At 46.7% G+C, this 22,708-nt stretch overlaps 1 protein-coding gene across 1 annotated transcript in view; it reads left to right on the forward strand.

Annotated features, from left to right (window-relative positions):
- Nucleotides 1-19,802, forward strand: part of LOC8023389 (vezatin) — a 40,090-nt gene extending 20,288 nt beyond the window's left edge. The window contains exons 10-13 of the mRNA XM_029991891.4: nt 2,270-2,430; nt 14,623-14,732; nt 15,481-15,558; nt 18,203-19,802. Of these exons, the coding sequence (XP_029847751.2) occupies nt 2,270-2,430; nt 14,623-14,732; nt 15,481-15,558; nt 18,203-18,727 (874 nt within the window). The 3' untranslated portion in view covers nt 18,728-19,802. The remainder of the gene's footprint in view (nt 1-2,269; nt 2,431-14,622; nt 14,733-15,480; nt 15,559-18,202) is intronic.
- The last annotated feature ends 2,906 nt before the right edge of the window (nt 19,803-22,708 follow it).

Here is a 22,708-nt window from a genome sequence, read left to right on the forward strand (position 1 = left end):
TGCGTTTAGGGTTGGTCGAAGAGGCAGATGGCTTTTTTTTTTTATTTGTAGGTTTTGTGGAATACAGAGAGACATCTTGCTTTTTAAAGTGTTTTCTTATTTAGTCGTGTATGTACGAAGGCTACGCTTTTTTTTCAATAACACTTTCTGTAAATATTGTGTCAATATTTTTACAGCGGAGCTGTTAAGGGCTAGGCTCCCCAGGATCGTGTCCGTGTATGTTGACACAAACCTACCTGAACAGCTACCGCCATCTATAAGCGTCGGCGGCAAGCACACAACCAGTATGGTTTCCACCGTCGCTCGTAGATGGCGGCAACTTTTTTAGCTATAACAGAAGAATAGATAGTTGGCCGCCCCCCACTGGTGGGAATTCATCGTAGGAAACAGCGCGAAAAACAGGCGACGACGAAGAAGAAGCACACAGTGTATCGAGTACAGCTCCACTGGTGTTCCTTCTTCATGAGATTGGAAAGGCTGAACGTTTTTTAAATTGCGTTTGGTTGTTTTTTTTGCTTGTTTTTGGTTCGGGGGTGGGGTTGGGGCGGGGGGTCTTACTTGGAGGAGAAGTGCTTTTTTTGCATCTTCCGCCTACCTCCATGCAAGTCTGAAGTTCTGTTCCGCGCCTGGTCAGCCTGGTTCTCGTCATCTCTTCACTAGATGGCCTCTCGGTGCTATCAGCACCTGGTCTTGGCGAGTTCGTTTACTTCAGGTCAATTATTTTCGAATTCTTTTATATCTACTTCAAATATTTTCTGACTCATTTCTTTTTTTTGTTCTTCCATGGTCTGTCAATACAAGGGCAAAAGTGGCAAAATCTGCAAATCAATTTGAGGCAACTTGAAAGCGTTGCACATACACGAAGGCTTGCATGCATGCTCACTCATGTACAGGACGCGAAGCATCAAAAGAAATGTAATAATGTTAAGATAAACAATATTGTCAGTCTCAGTTTCTTCCTGTACATGTGACCTCTCATAAGCACACGCATCTTTGAAAGGATCAGGCTTGGACGAGGCAAATAAAAAATAAAGAATGTCGTGGTTGGCCCGAGAAGTACATCCAATCAATTTCCTCCAGCTGCTGGCTGTAGTGTACATTCGGTTCAACCCCTAATTTGACAGTTCGGTAGAAGCTACTTACTCGTTGGACCAGTCGTAAGTTTTACTTTTGCCACGTGATCACGCGCCCACCCATACCGTCGCAGAGAGAAAGTTTTTGGTCAGGTGATGAAAGGGAGGCGGTTCATTGGTGGGGCAAGTGCTTAGCTCGTTGCACTGCACTGTCAGCTCAGGGGCGAAGGGAAGAGGAAATGTTTTGCGGGATTTCGGAGGTTAAATGTGCGTAATACCTATGAGAAAGTCTAGTTTATAACGTTGACAAAAGTTTTTCGAGCTAAGAAAGAAACTATAATGCGCGAGAGAAATAGAAATTATGCCGGACCGCCAAGTTTACACTGCTACCCAATAGATAGCGCCAGTGTGTCCTCTCGTCGTAAGAGATAACAAGGGGTTCCAAGGCACTCGATCCTAAGAGGTCGCAAGTGTGCGAACGGGCCTTTAAATAACGACAAGCTCCGAAACTGTGGCATCTGGTCCAAACCACTAGCGCTGCATTTGGGAAAAGACTGCACTGTCAGCAATGCATAGTTTATTTTTGCGGCAAAAAGAACTCTAAATGTCTTGGGAGACATAAGAAAAATAGCAAATAATGAGACCGAGAAAGTGATTCTCTGCGAAATTGTGATCTGCACAGATAGCATTTTTGTGTCAGGGTGTTATCTCTGTTCCGGAAGTTCCTGTTGATTGCATTAATTGTCTGTCGGCACGTTCATCGGGAATGTAGATGCGCAGGCTTTGTTCATAAACAGAGGAGCAATTACCCACATCAATATGGTATGTGTCTCTCCGTAGTGTCCAAAATAAGTGAATCCACAATTGCTTTCACACAAAAAAATAAACATTGGGGAGCGAAAATTCTTATGCCAACGAAGCTGGGCTGCTGCATTTGCACATCTCATTGTGTTGATAAGCTTTGGTTCCAGGCAGCCTAAAGGCTTTAATGAAGTGGCTTTTGAAACAGTCTCGGAACAAATTAAGGGTGCACTTTGACTGCACAAAAACCTTTTTGTTTTGTAATGTTGAACTGGGCCAATAGTTCACTTTGTTTCGCTAACCTTGGAAAAAGTCGGCCACTTGTAAAGGAAAGAAACATATTCTTGTTTACACTCAAAATGTCAACTAATCTCAGGCATTATTTTGTCTCTTAGGGTTCAAGCAGTGGAAACCATCACAGAGTCTCTTGGGGAAGAGACCAAGCTGGAGGCCATTGAGTCTCAGATAAGCTGCCTCCTGGCAGAAGTCAAGGCAGAAGTGGGATCAAGTAGCAGCTGCTTGGAGGAGGCTGCACTCTTACTGGACAAGCAGGCAGGTTCGTGATACTTCACGTTTGCACAAAATTGTAAGAGTCTGAAATTTTGAGCATTCTATACAATTCGTTTGTTAAGCTGAAAAGGAAGAGATAATAGTGTTTATGGACATTTATGTTTAAAGGGACACTGACAGGGTATTTATGTTCGCCGAGGTTTTAAGTTGTACATGACATATGAGAGCCCAACTACCCAGAACAGAATTTGCGGCTTGAAATTTGGTTTCTTTCCGCCTGAAAACCGCCGATCGAGAACTGGCCAGTTTGAGTCGCACTCACTCTCTTTTTTGTGGTCACGGGCCGTTTTCTAAGTTTTAGACATGACCACCAAATGTAATCAAAGTCGTGGGTCGTTGAAGGCACACGATCAATACAGTCGAATCTCGCTAATTCAGTTTTAAAGGGGACCGAATATTTGTTTGAATAAAGCAAAGTTTGAATTACCGGGAGTTGCCTTCCATAAAGAGGCATAGGATAAGACCTGCATCTTAGTTTGAATTATCCGCAAGTTTGAATTAATGAGAGTCGACTGTATTAAAAATAGAAAAAATTATGAAACCCATTTTTTGTGGGTTCCAAAAGGCTGTGAATACGTTGTTTGAAAAAAAAAAAATAAAAAAAGGTTGCACAGACAACCGGAAGCATTCTATGTGTTCACTGGTAATTCTCAACATGGCGTCATTTCGCATATCGTGGGACTCGCGGATGGCAGTGGACGACGGGCGTGGGACCTCTACTTTAGAACTGTCGTTTACGGTACCGGTGAATTCTGTCTTCCTTCGAAAGAGAAATTTTGGACCGATCAAAAGAATTGGTATTTACCCCGTACGACACGCCCGACTACCAAGCCGATTGCACGATGACGTCGCCGAGCCGTCGTCCCTTCTCGTGGCTGAAGACATCGCTCGCGCAAACGTCAAGCATGAAGTGCATACTTCGAGTTGAATATGCACACGTACGATTTCTTTACTAGGTGCCAGGGATGGGCAAAATACATGCAAATATGTATCGAAATACAAATACAAAATACTTCGTCAAAAATGTATTTAATTACAAATCCAATTACATTTCCAAAAAAGCATTTAAGTACAAGATACGAATACAACCAAATGTATTTGGTCTCCTCCAAATGCTTTTCCAAATACATTCCTCAAAATTTACGTCAGCGACTTCAGGGCACCTGCAACGGGTTTCTGGGTATCTCATTTTAATTTTGCATCGCACACTCGGGAGTTAGTGTGCCAGACTCTAGTAACGTAATCGAAATATAATCACAAAAAAATGGAACCAGCTTGGACGTAATAGGTGAAGAAAGTACAGAGCTTCAAGCAGCTTTTTTTGTGGATTACATTTTGGTATAGACCAACAAAGAACCGAGACGACCAAGACGCCCAGCACTAGCTAGCGAATTTTTTATTGTTGCAACTCGCACCAGTTACGAAAATCTGGACGACCCGCGCATTTAGAATGTTCCAGGCAAAGATATGGATGGAAATCAGGCTGGAAAGCATCACAAGTTGTCACAGGCACTTATTTAGCCAGTCTGCCTGTGAACGTCGATTTCGTCACTATTCTTGCCCTGGACTAGCACCGTAATCACAAAGTCAGTAAACGCTTGTGCTTGATTGAGAGACACTGCATTCGGTGCAGAACGTAGTTTTCTTTCTGCTCTGGACAGTGACAATAAATTTGAGGGCTGTATTTTTGCCCACAAAATTGTATTTAATTACAATTGTATTTGAAATACCCACATTTTAGTACTTAAATACACATGTCAAATACATTACCCAATTTGTAATTAAATACAAACGCAAAATACACAACGTATTTGAAATACGTATTTCAAATATTTGTATTTGAGATGCTGCCCATCCCTACTAGGTGCGAATGTGGCCAATGCATGGTGCTGCCCGACTTCGAGTTGGGAGTGCCTTTGCTGAAGGGAAATCGGCAGCAAACTTTCCGACCTACAGTCGACCGGCTGCGTTACTACGAACGACAGAATTCTCCCAGTAGCTTAGTGGAAAGACGACCGCTTCACACGCAGCGGGTACGGGTTCAATCCATAGTGTGGGAGTACCTTTTTTTTTTTGTCATACATTTTGCGATGTTTAGATTTATTTTCTTACAATTATCAATGAAAAAAACATTCAGCCTTTTCACTCTCGTGAAGATGGAAGACCAGCGGAGCTGTACTCGATACAATGCCGCAACGTGCACACGCTCGTTTCCCACTTCTTCTCGTCTGACATGCCGCCGATCATAGATACGTCTCCGGCGACCGAGATTAGGTCGCACACGGCGCACGTGACGCCAAATGGGTAATCCGGCCATGAACTCCCTCCTTAACATCGCCGTTGCGCCCGGGAACTGTTCAGCCGGCGTGAAGTGCAGTCGTCGCCGTGCCTCGCGCTTGCGCTTGGCCTTCGTGGCATGATCGTTGTCCGTGGCGTTGGCCCGACGGCACCCTTTACATCCCTGGTTCTGTTCTCGGCGGCGGCTTTCCAGGCGAGCGATGTGCTCTTCTTTGGCGAGGGAATCTGAAGCGCTCGACGCAGTGGAAGTCGAGGCGACAGCAGCTTTGCGGCGGTTACGGACCCATTCGCGCTGCTGCGTACATCGCCGCTCCTTCCGCAGCCAGTGTTCTTTCCCTGAAAGGGCGTCATCTGGGATGCAGATGTTGCACTTGTCATCTTATGACTGTGATGTTCAGGAAAGCGCTTCCCAAAGACATCAATAACACTAGCCTTGTTAGAAAGGAGGTGTTTTTTTTCCTTTCAAAGTTATTTTGAGAGCATTCAGATAACCCGAGTTGTCAGAGAACGACTCCAAAACCTCTGGCAACTGTTAATCTTCCAGCTTGCGTGTTTCCTCTTTTTTTTACCCCGGAGTATGATCCTGTGATATGCATGACAAAGCAATCATAGTTTTCCATGCATCAGCTGCCCTAGTAGGGGAGGTAGGGGATGCATGCTTCCTTATGCTCCCTTAAGTGTTTTTCAAGCTTTCTGTTGTGGGATTCGACTTGCCTTACTGCACCACGAGGTCGATCCCACCCCGTAGCTCAATGTTGATGACTGCTACGGCAGGGTCCGTCCGGCAGTGGTGTTAACTTGGCGAGAAAGTCGCTAAATTTAGAGTGTTTTCAGTCGTCCTAACGACAATTTTGTGTTTTTGGAGTCTTAGCGACTTTTTTGGGGACTTTTTTTTTCCAGTTATGTAAATTGTTGTTACTAAAGCTACGTGGGGGGGGGGGGGGGGGGGGGGATATGTCAGTCCGATAGCTCTCCGGTGGCTTCCAGGGAACAGCTCTGGATGTCACTCATTTTTATTCATCCTGTTGTAGGTGAGGTGACGTTCTCCGACCTCGAAGCACTTTAGAACCCTTCCATTTTTCAGGGATTATCAAGTGTTAAAAAAAAATCCTTTGTAACTGCCGAAAAAAAAAAAGAAAAATTAAAGCGAGGGTTTTGTTCGATAAGGATGAAGCAGAACAGCCTTCCGCTGTTTTGTTCATGGACCAGGATCTTCTCGCCAACGCCTTGAGTCACTCAAGGTGTTGGCGAGTCCCTTGGGAATGGGACGGCCGACTCCAACTACTCACTTGTCTCGTCACAAAAAAAAAGAAAAAAAATGTTTGAAAAAAAAAAAAAGAAAAAAACCTTTACGTATTATACAATAAAAAAAATCCAAAAAAGGTCATCATCATCATCACCACTCAGCGACTTTTCGCTAAAACTAGCGACTTTTGGGCCGCGTCCTGGCGACTTCGCCCAAAAAAACTTAACAGCACTGCCGTCCGGAGGCTGCCATGGACTCCGAGGAGAGGATTCACTCCAAAACACAAAGATACTGAAGAAGCGGGTTTGTTCGGCTCCTGTGCCACCACACTGTGCCCGTCGGCAAAACTAATAAAAGAAAGGAACGAAAAAATGTCGGCGCTGTCGCGTTATGGTTCAATAACCATCCCACGCTGCCGCATTAGGCAGATTCGTGGAAAGGGGAAAGCTCCAAAAAGAACGAGGCTCCATGGCCTAGAGCCTTCCCCGACAAGAGTCCCGGCCGCCGTTCGCGGGCCGCTTATCTAGCCAGCGGAAAGTGTACGCGCCCGGGGTAGGTAGTGTGGCTTATCCCGCAGATGGGCCGCGTCCACAATCATTTCTGAAGGGTGCGCCGGAGGCACTTTCACCCAAAAGGGCGAGGGAAGACACGCCCTCTTCGAGGAACGCGGCCTTACCCCCGTGTCCGGGTTGACGTCGCCATAACGCTCCCACGGCTTGCGTGTGCTAGGCCTAGATAGGGAGACGGGAAACACGTGTTTCCCACACTGTAGAGAGCAACACGCATCAGCCAGCATGGAGATTTGAACAAATGATTTTTATGTCGCGCGGCCCGCGCTCGTGTTCAGACCGCGGCATCACACAGAGAAAGGTGGCGCCATCTCTCGCTGGTTACTACATCTCTCTTCTCTGGAGAAGTCAGCATAGAGCGTCACCATCAACATGGTTGGGGTATCGCTGTGGTGGCAAGCTTCTTTCTCTTGTTCCTCTTCGCGGCTGCGGTCCCGGCTGAGGCTGACTCCGGTTAAAGTCACTGGGACTCAGTTTCGTGCCGGCCGTATCTTTCCCCGTGGAGGTCAGTTCTTGTCAAGAATCTGTCGCTGGTCGTAAGTGTTCATGGGTTCTTCGGCGTACTTGACCTTCTGGGGTTAGAATGTTCTAGGACCTCGGCTCTGGATGTCCTACGACTATGGCAGGTGACCATGTGCACCGCAGGGTGTTGTAGAGGTGACTGTAGAACCCGTGTCAGTGTCTGGGTGCATTCTCGAGTTTCTGTCGTAGTTCGCCTTTTGTTGCCGCCTTATTTCTGTGAGACGACGTGTGACAGCCTTGGGTGGCACAACAGCGGACAGGTAATGTTCCGATCGCGCAGGTAACAGTGTCCTTGTGTGTCGGCTCATCAGTTTCTGTACTGGTGATTGGAGGACATCATCTCGTGGAGTAATGCGCCACTCAAGGAGGGAGCAGTAAAACTCTTCACTGTTCGCACTCTTTCGCAAGAGTTGTTTGGCCTGCCTCACGGCTCGTTTAGCCATGCCTTTCGATCAAGCGTGGTAGGGGCTTGACGTAACTTGTTCTACGTTAAGGTTTTCCAGGAACTGCTTGAACTCCTGGCTCCCAAATAGTGGGCCATTGTCGCTTATAATTTTCAGTGGCAGTCCATATGTTGCGAATACTTTATGGCAGAACTCTTTTATTTTGGAAGCTGTGGTGCAGTTCATTTCTTCTACCTCAAAATAAAAGTAGTAAAAATCCACCAGGATTATGTAGTCTTTTCCCTCATGGGTGAATAAATTGGTCCCGACAAACTGCCAAGGAAGCGATGGCAGTGCGCGGCTCAGGAGTGGCGTCTTGACGTTTCTTGATTTGTACTTCTCGCATTTGCTGCATTTGTCATGTTCGCATTCAATGTCAGCGTTGATTCCAGGCCAGAACAAAATTTCTCGGGCTCTTTTTTTCATTTTGTTTTTGTCTGCGTGTGCCGTGTGGAGTAAGTTGAGAATCTTGGATCTGATGGCCGTTGGTATTATTATCTTGTTGGAGTGTAGCACAAGGCCGTCTTCCTCGTGAATCTCCTCTTTGTAGGACCAGAATGGCCTTCCGAGTTGAGGAACGTGATCTTTGTGCTCGGGCCATAACGTCTGTGCATGCTCTGTCAGTAGTCGCATCTGCGTATCGGCTGCAGTTGCGTCTCTTATTTCATTCAGCCTATCTTGTGTGACAGATATGTACTCAAGTGCGTTGACTTGAAATTTCTCTTCTTCTTCTTGCACTGTTTCCTTCATGGGAAAGCGCCACAGTGCGTCCGCTAGCTGCAGTTCTTTTCCAGGTATGAATTTCACTTCCAATGAGTATCTTTGGAGAGCCATCTTCATCCACTGCAGTGTCATCGGGCACTGATGCAACAGTTTCATGAAAATCGCTTGTAACGGCTTGTGATCGGATTCTACTGTTATGTTTGGTTGGCCGAATATGTAATGGGGGAACTTGCTGCGACCATGAACGATGGCCAGCATCTCTTTCTCGATCTGCACACATTTCATCAGTGCGGCTGTCAAAGATCTTGATGAGTACGCTATTGGTCTTCCGTCTTGGGTGATAACGGCCCCTACGCCGTATTGGCTTGCGTCGACTGACAGCGTGATCGGCTTTTCTGCCGTGTAGTAAGCCAGCACTGGTGCCTTCGTTAAAGCGTCTCGCAGGTCTTCGAAATTTTTTTGCTGATCTTCCGTCCATATTGCAGCGGTTTGGCCTTGCTGCTGCCCGTAGGGAGGTACGACACCCGGAATCCAGTACAACAAGACAAGCTTTTATTACCTTTCGGGTTTTCAGCAGCGACTGCCGCTGGGCAGAGTTGGCCTGACTCTTATAGCGGGATGTGCGGTGCTTTCACGCCCCCCTCCCGCTTGAGCGCGCGAGCGCCCCCAAAATATCCATGTAGTCTCTTTCTTCAGCAGTTGTCGTAGTGGTGCAGCACGCTTGGAAAGTCGTGGTATGAAGCTCGACAAGTAGGTGATCATTTCGAGAAATGTTCGAAGTTCCTTGCGATCGTTTTGTTCTTTGACCTCCAGTATGGCTTTGATTCTCTCTTGGTCAGCAGCTACTCCATCACCAGTCAGCACTTGTCTGAGGTAGCGGACTTTTGTTTTGGCAAATTGAATCTTCTTTGGGTTAAGTCGTAGATTCACCTCTCGGCAGCGTTGGAGCAAGTGTCGAAGATTCTCGTCATGTTCCTGATGGGTCTTTCCCCACACCAATATGTCGTCCATCACGACTGCTGTTCCGGTGAGTCCATCTAGTACTTCGTTCATGACACGCTGAAAAACTTCAGGTGCTGTGCTTATTCCGAAAGGCATTTTCTTAAACCTGTACCTTCCATACGGAGTACTCATAGTGCACAACTTTGAACTCTCTTCATCAAGTTCGATCTGCCAGAATTCTGGGGACGCGTCTAGCGCTGAGAACACTTCCACTCCCGCAATTCGAACAGCAATGTCATCCATTATCGTCATCGGGTAGTGTTCTCTCCTCAGGGCTCGATTCAAGTCAACTGGGTCCATGCAGATGTGCACTTTGTCCTTCTTTGCGACAACTACCATGAAACTGGCCCATTCTGTCGGCTTTTTTACTTTCGTCACAACTCCCTGGTTCTTCATTCTTTGAAGTTCACACTTGACCTTTTCTTGCAGTGCCACAGGCACTTTCCTGGCTGGGTGAACGACGCCTTGTGAACCTGGCTTCACCTTCATGTTGTACACAAATCCCTTGACTTTTCCCAGTCCGCAGAAAACGTCTTTGTATGATCCGGCAGGGTCGCAAAGATTTGTACCTGCTGCATTTGTGTCTTCATGTTCTCTTGACACTGAAGCCAGACGCTTAATCATTCCAAGTTTTTCACTCAGTTCTCCTTCCAACGTCACCGATACCTCTTTCTTGACCACAAAGAACTTTTCCAGGACCGTTCTGGCTCCATTCGACACTGTTAGTGTCGTTCTCCCACATGCTTTTCTCTTGTGACCAAAAAACAATGACAGTGTGGTGTCGCACTTCCGGACTTTCTTGTTTGATATTAAATGAAGCAGTCTTTCTGGGATGACTGAGCAATTAGCCCCGGTGTCGAGCTTGCAGCTTACGCTATCTTTTTCTATTGTGACTGTCTCGCTCCATCGGTCTTCTTTCTCTATATTATCTATGGTTAAATGGCACAGCAGATAATCTTTATCGCTGTCGTTCGTATCCTCACGCTCTACTTGTCATACTTTGGGATCAAATTTTCGTCATTTTTTCGACCGACGTCGCTGACAGCTGTCTGATGTCTGGGTCCCGCTCTTGCAGCATTTTACAAAATGGCCTAGCTCGCCACAACCAAGGCACTGTTTTCCAGTAGCTGGGCACGTGCTCGCGCGATGAATGAAGCCACAACAGTGGCACGTGGATTGGTCCGCTCTTCTGAGCACCTTTACTGCCAGTGGGTCCTCGTGTTGCTCGTCCTTTCCGTGGATTTCGTTTAGCTGTTCTTCAGTTCGTTCCCTCGTTTGGCATATCTCCAGGACTTCGTCAAAGGTAGGATTGTCGTTAATCAATTTCTGCTGCAACTGTCGGTCTTTCATTCCGAGTATTATTCGGCTTCTTAGCATACATTCTTCGATGTCACCGTACTCGCAGTTGCACACAAGCACCCTCAGTTCCATCAACCACTCATCAAATTTCTCACCTTCTTTTTAGTATCTTTTCCCAAAGATGAATTCGTGGTGTGTGAGGTTGATCGCTGGCTTCATGTGCACCGCAAACTTATTCTTCAGGACTTCTAATTTCCCTTTGTCTTTCTCGTCATTGAATGTGAAGGTAGTGTAAATTCACCTACCTTCTTCTCCGATGCAGATGAGAAGTGTTGCTGCTTGCACCTTGTCAGGTTGGTCCATCAGGTGCGTTGCTACTGCAAACAGCTCGAATTCCATTAGCCACTTCTTCCATGCGTTCCAAGGTTCGTTTGCCAGGTCTAGCGGTTGGTTTTGGCGGCGGCAGTAGGCTCGTCATGGTGGTCGCTGTTCGCTCACTTCGGCATTCTTCGCGGTCGCCACCTTCTCCAGGCCTTTTGTCCAGCGTTGCTTTGTTTTCTTGAACCGCTACAAACCAATTGGGCTTAAATCGCTGCCACCATGTAGGAAGCAACACGTATCCGCCAGCATGGAGATTCGAACGAATAATCTTTATGTCGCGCGCTTCACGCTCGTGTTCAAACCGCGGCATCACAGAGAGAGAGGTGGCGCCATCTTCCGCTGGTTACTACACTTTTTATGCTTTGATTTCTCAACCTTTGTCACATGCTCAAACCTCCAAATTTTGGTGCGAAGCTTTTTCTGGCAAGGCGACTCGCTGCCTCGCCCACCGAATAGTACTGCGGTGTCTGCACACTGCCCCCCTTCGACGATGGCCTCTTTTCACCCCCGGACAGCCAGTGCTGAAGGCCTGCTCCAGCGGCCAGCGCCAGTCCGGCGCCCATCTCCAGCATTTTGTCCCAAACACCGAACCAGCCTGCACTAACACTGATCGCGTCACCCACCACCTCTGGGGACAGGCCAAGAGCCCCCAGTACTACGGAAAAAAGGAGAACATCCATCTGGTTCTCCAACCTCAAGTCCGTCAAAAACAAAATGCTGGAGTTTTAAGTGCTCACTGAGTCCCGCCCAAACACCATATTTGCCTTATGCGAGGCTTGGCTGGACAACTCCATTTATGACAGCCACCTCATTGACCTAGCACGGTTCAGAGTTTACCGGCAAGATCGTAACAGATTTAAAGGTGGAGTCCTCGTTGCCGTACTGTCATCAATTACATGCACTGGAAGACACAACCTGGGCTGGGATAACCTCGAGGCCATTTTCGTTGACCTTCATGCAAAACAGAGACTTCTACATCCATGTGTCGCACCCCCCCCCCCTCAGCAAGACAACAGAAAGCTATGATTTGTTACTGTTGTCACTATCCTCCATTACCCTTTCAAAACGGAAGTACTCCAACGTGCTGGCGGTTGGAAACTTCAATGCGCATATTGACTGGTCAGACGCAAGTGCTTTCGTGCCCACTGGACCATCTGACGCTGTTCTCTCGACCACATGGAAACACTCGGACTTACCCAAGTGTGCAGCGAACGAAGCCACAGCACCAGCAGTAATCCAGCTTCTTTCCGTGACCTCATGTTCGTCTGTAATCCTGCACTCAGCTCAAATTGTTTCATGGAACCGAGCCTCACAGGCTCTGGCCACAAAGCATTAATTACAACCACATATTATCATTTGCCTAAATCAGGAACCCATGCCAGATGCCTCCATAACTTTGCAAGATTAGATATGAGCCACCTCAACTCACTTACGTATACACTTTGCCCCTTGGGGCACGGTGTTTTAAGACAACCACGAAGACCCGTATGACATATGGCTCGATCATGTATGCCATTGAAGCTGAGTGCATCCCTTCCAGAAAAAGCTGAAACTAATTCTGAGCATCATGGGTAACGAAGGAGGATACTGCTCCAGGCCCAATGAAAGCGTCGGCTGTTCGCACAAGCAAAGAGAACTAACTGCCTCATTACATTTCAGGCAGCCCGCACCCTACAGAGACGCCCGAAGAAACACATCAGACAGACGCACCAGGACTACGCTTTGAACATGGCACAGCAGGTCATAAGGCATCCAAAGATATTTTGGGCCTTTGCAAGACACAACAAGCAGAACATGTCTGGTTTAAACATATTCCAGGATGGCAAGGCTCTACGCGACTTGGAAACTGCAGAGCTTTTTAGGTATACATTTCGCTGCAGCATAGACACCACCCAGCAGCCCCTCATTGCAACCAGAAACCTACCCATCATCATCGCAGCTGGCCACCTCACCCTGTTTAACTAGTATCCCCACCATCGAGGTCAAGCAGCTCTCACCCAACTAAATCCGTCACAGTCGCCCGGTGCCGACGGCACCCACTCTGTGCTCCTTAAAGCAAGTGGTCAACAACTAGCCCCATTACTGGCTCGACTGTTCCAACAGCCCCTGGACACTGGGTGCATCCCTACCCTATGGAAGCAAGCCTATGTCACACCGATCTATAAAGGAAATGGTTCCCCAGCAGACAAACCAGGATCCTACTGACCAATCTCCACGACATAAGTCGTCTGCCGTACAATGGCACGAGTGCTAAACTATGCCCTACACAAATACGTAACCACACTCTTCTGTCTCCAGCGCAACATGGCTTTTGCCTTGGTCAATACTGTGAGACTGCCCTGATCACTACTGTTCACCAAATCAGTGACAGTCTGGACAACTCCATACCGTGCCACCTGGTGCAGCTCGACTTCACCGAAGACTTCGACAAAGTAGACCACAATTTTAACTGTTAATGGAATTCTGGTTGAACGAAAAGAGATAACTCTGCTGGGTGTCACCCTCGACAGTAAACTCAGCTTCACTGCACATGTCCACTCCGTTGCCTCACGTGCACGACGGTTGCTGGGATTTGTGCAAACTATTAGTAAGGGTCTGGGATCTGCTGTGCTCACGCAGCTGTAGACTGCGCTGGTCCTGCCCCTATTAGAGTATTGCTTGCCGCTGGTCGCCACAGGAAGCCTCGGCCCAAGCAACACTGGAGACTGTCCAGCAGCAAGCAGCTTACGGCATCTAATGTCGTACCTCCGCTTGGCTGCTCTTAAGAGCAGCCAAGTGGAGCACACTGTCCTACCGGCGTGATGTAGCCACCCTAGGGTTTCTGGCTCAAGTGATTGGCCCTGGGGTCCCACAGGGCGACTACCCTTGCTCTGTACCCCGGTGCAACGAACGGACCGGACACGTTGACCCTCTCTTCACGCTGACCCGATGGCCCGACAACTCGCATCTCCTCCGGGGTGTGAGACATCCGATGTCCCTGCCTGATGCCATCACCAGCCTGCCTGTTACGAATAGGGACGAGGTGACACAGCTCTGCAAGGCAGCGGCCAAACACCTCTAAACTAGCACCCACGAATGTCTCACGTACCTCATCAAACTTCACCCACCTCTCCCTCAACCCTCTTCACCATCCCATCATCATCAACATTCCGCACGCATCAAGCCAACAAGCTTCACATCATTTTCATTGTTTACTTCAACCGGCCGCATAGGCAATGTGTACAGGTGGCAACACCTTCTATGTTGTCTGTACAAAAACATACAAATGACTTTCTATCTATCTAGTTTAGCACAGTTGGGTATTTTTCTTGATGGTACGCCCAGTTATCATCATGTGTTGAAACTATTTGGATGCCAGAAGCTTGTTCAATTGAACCGAAGGAGACGAACATGTTGGAGCGATCTAACAGCTCCGATTACCAGTTTGTGAGTGAGGAAAGGGGTCGAAGGTTCCCTAACACAGGGGCACACCGAGCAACCATGTAAGGGTCAATAGGAATGTGGCGAGGAAAGAGAGGTAGTTTTTCTGTACAATGCCCAACACTTAGGAATTTTTATCTGCTGCACTTTCACTCGCTAGATCGCACATTTTTCTTACTGCACGGAAGATAGCAATTGAGAAGCGCTTGGCACTAGTAAAAAACCGAGGCATTGTGTTTGTAGCACACTGCTCGACTCCTCCACTTCTCTTCTAGGACGAACCCCTCCAAAGGAAAACCCAGTTGTTGTGCCTTCTGCAGAGTCTCAAAGTGCTGTTTCCGTCTTGACGATCACCGAACAGGATTCTCCTGTCATAGTGGATGAGGTAAACCAGATTTCTCTATAGCATTTGTGGCACTTTCTTTGCTCGCATGCTGCCTGTTCGTTTGCAGGGTGTTGAGAAATTACTGCTTGGTTTTCTGCCTAGTGTGCTTGTCATTAATTTGTTGTGCCCTAGTGAAGGCATATTCCACGGATGGTGCTGTCTAAGTATGCCGAGGGAAATTAAAATAAATAATTATTTCCAACTTATTAAGACCTGTTTTGATGGCAAATTATTTAAGTTTTGCCGTACACAACGTGAAAACTCTAGATTCAACTTGGTCTCTATGAAACGTACTGCCACTCGCCCGTTGATGGTCTCTGGAATTATGCCGCCACGCATGCAGCTTTATTTACAGACCCGCTGCGGTGAAGCCTTTAGTTTGGTCTTATTTCTTTGTCATTGGACCAATGGCCCAAACCGGAAACGTGTGCAAAAAGAGGACAGATTGCACTTCACCATGCGTAACTGCCTAGCGGCATGGTGGCTGTCTTCCACTTAAATGCATCTCGTTCAATCCCTCTTCAGTGGGCATCTCATTATATTTAAAGCCATCTCTTTCTTTAGCTGCTCAGCCCTGTTTTTTCTATACATGGTTCATTATTCGGAAAGAGATAGTAAACTGCATCTTGAACAATTAGGTTGCCGTATGTAAGAAAGATCTGGGGCGATTTATGTTGATGTGGCAACCTACAATTGACTAAAGTTAATTTGAACAGTTCGATGCCGTCATTTCTAATTTTTCTTTTAGGTTTTTGAAGCACTGCTCGCGGAGAAACCAGACGTGAGTGAAGCTGAACCTGACGATGACTTCAACCAGGATAATAAAGTGAGGGGAAGTTTTCTATTACAATAATCATATCATGAATTTACTATACTCCGCTTTGCAACAGGTGAGGGTGGAGCCGAAGCTACTCTAGTCACTGACAAGGTGACAACGGCTGGGCTCCGCTTCTAGCTTGAGTTTGCTACCTCTTCCACAGCGCTTCGGCATCTTTTGCACCTTAAGCGCACGCTCAAAGTCAAAGACAAACCCTGCCGTCTTCATTCTGTCAGTGACTGTAGCACGAGCTTGCACTCTAGGCACGCTCAAGGTGCGGAGCTTGCTTTTGCAGCTTCTGTCATGCTCGCACATGTGGTGAAGTGGAGTATGTCTAGTCTTATGGAAAAAAATTAGCCCTAAAAGCATCGTAGTATATCGACGACGGATGCAGAAAGTGCAGATTGCCTGTGAGGTTTATTGTTATGAAATCGGGGCTTGTTTTCTTTACATGTGCCGTCAGTCGAGGTACAAAAGCTTGTCACATAACGTGACTTTGCAGTAGAAATACCGCATTGTAAGGCCCCAAACGAAAGCCCACCTATGGTGAAGAGATAAACATGAAAAATATAAGGGGCAGTCTTTTGGGATGCTGTAGAATAAACTGAATGAGCGACAACAGGTGCAATAAACAAATTAATCGGTTGTGCAACGAGAAACCTACATACTCGGCATATTTTCAAACAGTTATGCAGCCCCATACTGCCATGGAAGCATGTGACTTCATCTTGCACGTCATTTGCACATGCTTGGGTGTGAATGAGGTGTCATAGAAGCCACACACACGCTCGCATTAGTAGCATTTGCACCACTGTATGCCGTGAATGAAATCAAGTACAGGTGGTGCGGCTTTTGCTCGGAGTTCTGTAGAAACTTCCCAGCCTTGACAGTGTTGCATTACAGTTAATGCCAAGTACAATATTATAAAAAGAAGAAGAAAACTACAGAAAATGTAATTGGAAGTTTTCAACACTAGATGACAAGATGTGTGTGCTCACAAAATTGAAGGGGTCATGGCTCGTTAGTATGAACATCGTCAAGTAAGGAATTTAGTCATCAATACTGAATTATGCTTTCCCAGGTCACCTAATGCAGAAAAGGTGCCTAAAGTGGTTCCTCAACTGTGTTTTTTTTGTTTTTTTTTTCACATCAGTCATGAAGTGCTGGGTAATCTGCATGCTTTGTCTATTTCACTGCAGCAGTGCGGTGAAATGCAAGCAGAGAGACTTAACCAAGAGATTGTTTTAAGCAAAAAGAGGTCTACCTGAGCAAGGGGCTTCTTTTTCATACTTGGTGAAAGAAAATGAGCCTGGCAAAAACACAAGGATAACATGTACTTTCCAACATGCTAAGCTCTTAACATGTTAGGACTGTTATCATCATGCCAACTCATAGGACTATACGTAATCCACCAATGATGCATTGCCAAAATGTCCCAAAACATTGACCCTATCTCAGACAGTAGAGAGTAATTCTGTTGTAACTTTGTTTAGATAGCTGCAAGTTAGTCAGCCCCAGTCAGTGTTTCTCCAATCCTTTCTCTACTGTTGTACTGTGCTTAAAAGCCGACATACAATCTAGGTTTTCTGCAGGGAAGATAATCCTCTTTGTGCTCCCCTCTCCTAAGCTGTGAAGTTTGCCAAGAACGGGAAGGTTGAGAAGTGGAGAGGATTTAGGAATGGAGAAGGCGGGCAAAAGTGGAAAACGTAAAGTGTACATTGGCCTTTAAACGAAAACTGCGCTAAACTCATGAAGGTTGCTCCCAAGCTTCCACTTGTCCATTGATAAGCCAAATATCTAACTGTATTTGTGGACTGTGACCTCAGAATGCCTTCGGATTGCAGGTGAACGACGGATTTTACATAAAATTAAACCTATAGGGATGCCCAGCTATAGCTAATTGAGTGGATTTACAAATCTTACTACCGTATATACAAATATTCCCTCTTCAATCTCAAATTTGAAAAATAAAAAAGGATCATGAATCACGAGTGCGAGTTGTCAGGCATCTTTGCTTAATAAATACTCTTGCATAAGAGTCACAGTTTAATTTTGAAAATTTCATTGCAGTGTAGATATCAACGTTAGCAAAATATTCCGTTTCTTTTTAAATACCCCAGGCGCATGTGTGCATCATCCAGCTTTGAAAGTGTGCTTTTCTCCGGAGCACGCAATTGCGAAACTTCTTCAAGCATTGATCGCGGCGGTTGCCCCGTTGAGTGCGCTTCTTACCAAGCACCGTCGCACTGTGGAAGAGTGACCCCGGCGGAGCTCGCTTCTGTGCGCGTTGCTTCTCCACAGTGCATCCGTGCTCGGTAAGAAGCACGCTCAACGGGGCTAACCTGCCGCAATCAACACTTCGAAAAAATATTAATATCGCAGTTCATCTCGCAGCAAATATCGAATAGTGTATTATTCAAAACTACTATTCGAAATTTCAAATATTCTCATAACACCACGCTGTAATGATTACACGAGTACACATCAATACGATGCTCATCCAGACCAAAACCAGGCTGCGGTAGGGATTGAACCCCGGATCCCCGGATAGTGCAGCGAGAGCTTTTGCTCTACATGCTCCTAGCTGCGGTGTGCTAACGCACTCGGCCACAGATCCTAGTCCCCTTTTCAATGAAGCTCATCTCGCTTGCAGTCGTCCGTAAAGCAGAGGGAGGCATCGGCAGTCATGTTCAAGGAGCTCAGGAGCGTCCTCGTTGTCAAGGCTAAAGAGCACCAAGAGCGCGAGAAGAACGCACTCGCACGGAGCGGCGTCGAAGGCGAGCACTTCGACAAGTTGGGGTTCGTCGTCCCCGACAACGAATGCCCGCTCGAGACAGACGCGCTGGGAGGCGCCCTTCCCGAACCACACCAAAACAGACTCCTCGCCGATACAGCCGCGCCAGACAGAGGCGCCGCAAGAAAGGACGATCCCAGGGGTGGTGAGGGCGTGACCTGTGATCCCCGCGAGCCTTTCCCGACCAGAGAAGTCCTAAAGGAACGTGCCGAAAGCATTGTGACCTTGCCTGCGGGTCGGTTCTCCTTGCCACATCCGAGCAGCCTCGCCTTCTTGGCAGTGGACAGGGCCAAACAGTTTCTCCCCATGCAAGCGAGCACCTTTGAAGACGGCATCAGTGGCAGTTCCTCCGAGGACGCAGAACTTGACGACGACGACAACTGATTGGGTGCAAAGAAATTATTTGGACAACTCGGTGCCTTAACTCGTTATGTCCGACGTCTTTCTTCTACGGCGTGTCCCCGAGACAAATTTACAGTGTTTTTCGAGTGCAAAAATGAACTATGCACTGCCAAATGCTCAGTCTCCACCCAAATATAGTGCTAGTGGTCTGGACCAGGTGCCAAACCTCCAGATTTAACCGTTGTTTTATTCAAAAGCTATAACTGATGTTCTGAAACTTTCAATATGAAAGTGGGGCATGTTCCCGGTAGTTGACACCATTCCTTTCCATCTATTCGTGGGTTTCGTCAACCACCTCTTACCCATTAACAAATTTCCGAAAATCGCTTGTAACCTTTTAATAAGAGCAACGGAACTGCAACGGATGTTACAAGCCACTGTAGTCAATCCAAAACTTGGAGGGCGTCACGTGTCACACATGATCCACTGGATTGGCTAACATTGTTTGTGGCGTCCATTGCGGTACATCATAGGGAGAGACCGAATATATAGTTCTGAAACATTGGCATCTGGTCCATACCGCTACTCTTGGGTGGAGGCTGGTTATTTGATCATCCATAGTCTATTTTGACATTGAAAAAATTGGCAGGGACCTTTACCTTTAAAGTTCTATGCTGCATGAAATGCAGTATTTAAGAAACAATTGTTTTAATTTGTTTAGAAGACTACATATATAGTTTCGTGTAGTATAGGTCACGTGGCATCAACATATATGTAAAAGTATAGATCAGGTGACGTCAGGTCACGTGACATTCATTTTCCCGCTAAATTTAGCAGAAAATGTACAGGTGGACAGGCAAACGAAATGTTGGGACTGGGGGCTAGTGTTTAAAAGCATTTCATGCCTTAAAAAAAATACTATTTTGGGGGGTGGGGGGTTTGGGGGTGGAGGGTTGGACTTTTTGTACATGTTGTGGCTCAGTTTCATTGGGCTGTGACCTGATGTGAACATTGTGCGTGCCATGCAGTGAAATTTCTTAAGTGTTTTGTTTCATATTTATATATTTATTTGACTTTTGCATTGCCTGTCAAGAGGGAATATAGGTTTACACTTCATTGTCTTTTTGCGTATTATTTTTAGAAAACGTACTAAATTAATATATATGAAGGGCACAACTGAATTTGTGTCTGGAAAGAGGATATGAGTATACAGAGAGACAGATCACAAGTGCAGTTCCACATATTTCAAGAAATGTCACTCTGCTTCTGGAGTTGCAAGAGTGTTTGGTTCATTTTGGAGACAGATTGCAGCCATGCTTAGAATTGATAAGTAATTGTCTATGGGGTTGTACAAAATATATATATATATATTTTTTTTTTAGTTATGTTGCTGTATGGTGCTAAAAAAAAGTGGAAAGGTAATGAAAAGGTAAGCCCAGTGACCACTTCTGTGTTCAGAGCGGTTTAGTCATAAAAGGGTACTCTGGCGTTTTCTTCATACTCCCCGATTTGCCTGAAAATTTGCTAAACACACCAGCAAACATCGCTGAAATAGTTGCCCAAATATTCGGCCAAACTAAATGTTTTTCGCGAAGTTATTGAATTTACAATTTTGGTCCTCGCCGTGTTTTTCAAAGTGAAAGTCTCTACTGGCAACAATGAAGTGACGTCAGTGGAAGGCAGGGGTTCACTTTGGGACTGCAGACTTTGTTCCCAACTGATTGCGAGTAGTTTCATGGTGTCAAAAAGCTCGCTCGAGTACCCGCGCAGCAGCACGAAACAAATGCGCGGCGTAGTCCATTTTTAGACTGCCCGCTTGACCTGCGACCTTTTGCTTTCGGCGGAGTACCCCTTTAAAGGGGTACTCATTTTGGGTATTCTTCATTTTTGGTATTGAGAAAACTATGCAGCCCTCTTCAGTATCATCTAGGAAGGCTGTATGTCAAATATCACGATCTAATTCCGTCTATATATTTAATAAACTGGCCAGCAAGCTTTCAAATGATCCAAGTCGCCGAAATCTGCTAACTCTAGCGTGCGACTTGAGGCGGCGCAATCGTCAGCGCAGTCAATGCGACGGAGTTGGAGCAGCCAACATTGAGTCACTACGTCAGAGTCATGTCTACGTCATTCTCGCGTTTTCTTTGTTTTTACTCCTCAGAGTGAAATTGAGCGATGACGTCTTGAGTTTCTCCTCCCGGTGTTGGCTCAACGGTGCCCACGTGATCACCGTAACACGGATGCGCTAGTTTGCGCTGCCCGTCGCGCTTCTTGGAGATGAGAGCTGGGAGCAGCCTGTTTCGCCTCGCAGCTGTTGTAGTTTTAGAACGTCGTTTTGCTTACGATACGAGCGCGGTCCGCATCTCCGATGCCTTGCTGCGATGCCTGGCGAAAGATCCATAGGCTCACGATGTTGTGTTGCTGCTTGCTCGAACTACCAGTTGACCAGCCCGGGAGTTGTCTTTCACAAGTTCCCACACGACAGTGTGCATTCGGACATGCCGTGCCAATGGAAGTCCAGGAAGCCGTTGTCGCCAAATCGCAGAACAATGATCTGTGCCGATTGCTTGTGCTCATGACACCTACTTAATTTGCTGTTACCAGCTAAACGGAGGAACGTGCGTGAAGATATAAGTTGCGCTGTGAAACCAAATGAATGTGTGCACTGGCGCATACTTATCACGGCATTCATAATTTCCGCTGAGTATTTTGCTATTGGCAATAAGCGTGTAGTCTGCCGTACTACTTCATAAATAGGCACAGTTCAGGCTACTAAAGCAGGATACACATGCACGTCAAACGACCTCCGCATCGGTCGCACGACGCATCGGGTGTTTCCCGTGTGTAGAGCAAACAAGGCGCGAAGACTCAGCTGTTCTCGGTACAATCGATGTGAACTTGGAACCCAACAACTTGAACTCAATATCATCCCGAGTCATGGAGGCAGGAAGCTTCAGAAGGCGACATGAGACCGCCAGAGGTTAAACGAGAAGTGAGGAAGGACACGCCCCATAGATGACCCAAACCAAGAGACGCTTTTGGACGAAAAGGAGAGTTCTCGTCTTTTCGCCCAATAGCGTCTCGTGGTTTTGGTCATCGTCGAAGACGTGTCCCTCCTCACTTCTGGTGGCCTCATGTCGCCTCCTGAAGCTTCCTACCTCCATGTCACCGGTGGATACATGCAGCGCCGCCTAGCTCTCATAACGAGCGCGACGCTAGCACGCGGGGACACCAAGACGGACGCGCCTGTCTCTCTTTGAGCTTCAGCGTGTTTGCCGCTTGGGGCGGGTCGGGACCCACAAGCGATGACGTCACGCGCGGGCCTTCTCTTCTAGATGGTATGTGCTTGGCCCGCGCTGTATAGAGTACAATTAATGCATCAGCGGGCACGCAGATTGGAAATTGGGTCCAGACAATACAATGACGGATTCACACCCCAAAACGTCAAAAAAACAGAAAAAAAAAAATTTTTTTTTGGCATATATGCATTTTAAGTTCGTTGCAAACGGCATTTAGCGTAAGTTAGAAAAGATCAATATGTTTTCTTATTGCCTCGTGATTTGCGTCGATTTCTCAAGCGAAAGCTCGCGTGTGGGATAGAAAAAGAAAAAAAGCTTTAACACTATCTTTTGTATTTAAGGATCGTTTTAGTTTTATCCGGATGTGTATTCTAGGAAAAACAAAAAATAATTGTTTCAATGCCTTTCTTGCCTTTGTCTCCTAGAGGTAACCACTTCAAGCAGTACGTTGCTATCGAAGTGCAATCATCAGTTGAACACTTCGAGATTGGCCGCTATCTCGCAATAGACCCCTCTCGAAAGACCGCCCTCTGTCGGCAGCTGTGGAATCCCTGCACAATGGCGGACTACAAGCGCAACGTCGCGGCACACTTTATGCGTCTGGTTGGATTAGAAGGCAAAAACGCACCAACATAAAAAAGGTGACGACCAGAGCGCGCTCAGACGATCGCTATTTTATGGAGTGAATTGCACGTTCCACGATGTCAGTTGTTCAGGGTGTCTA

This window comes from Ixodes scapularis, unplaced genomic scaffold (assembly GCF_016920785.2).
Source record: "Ixodes scapularis isolate PalLabHiFi unplaced genomic scaffold, ASM1692078v2 PGA_scaffold2__306_contigs__length_199485367, whole genome shotgun sequence".
Classification (NCBI taxonomy): domain Eukaryota; kingdom Metazoa; phylum Arthropoda; class Arachnida; order Ixodida; family Ixodidae; genus Ixodes; species Ixodes scapularis.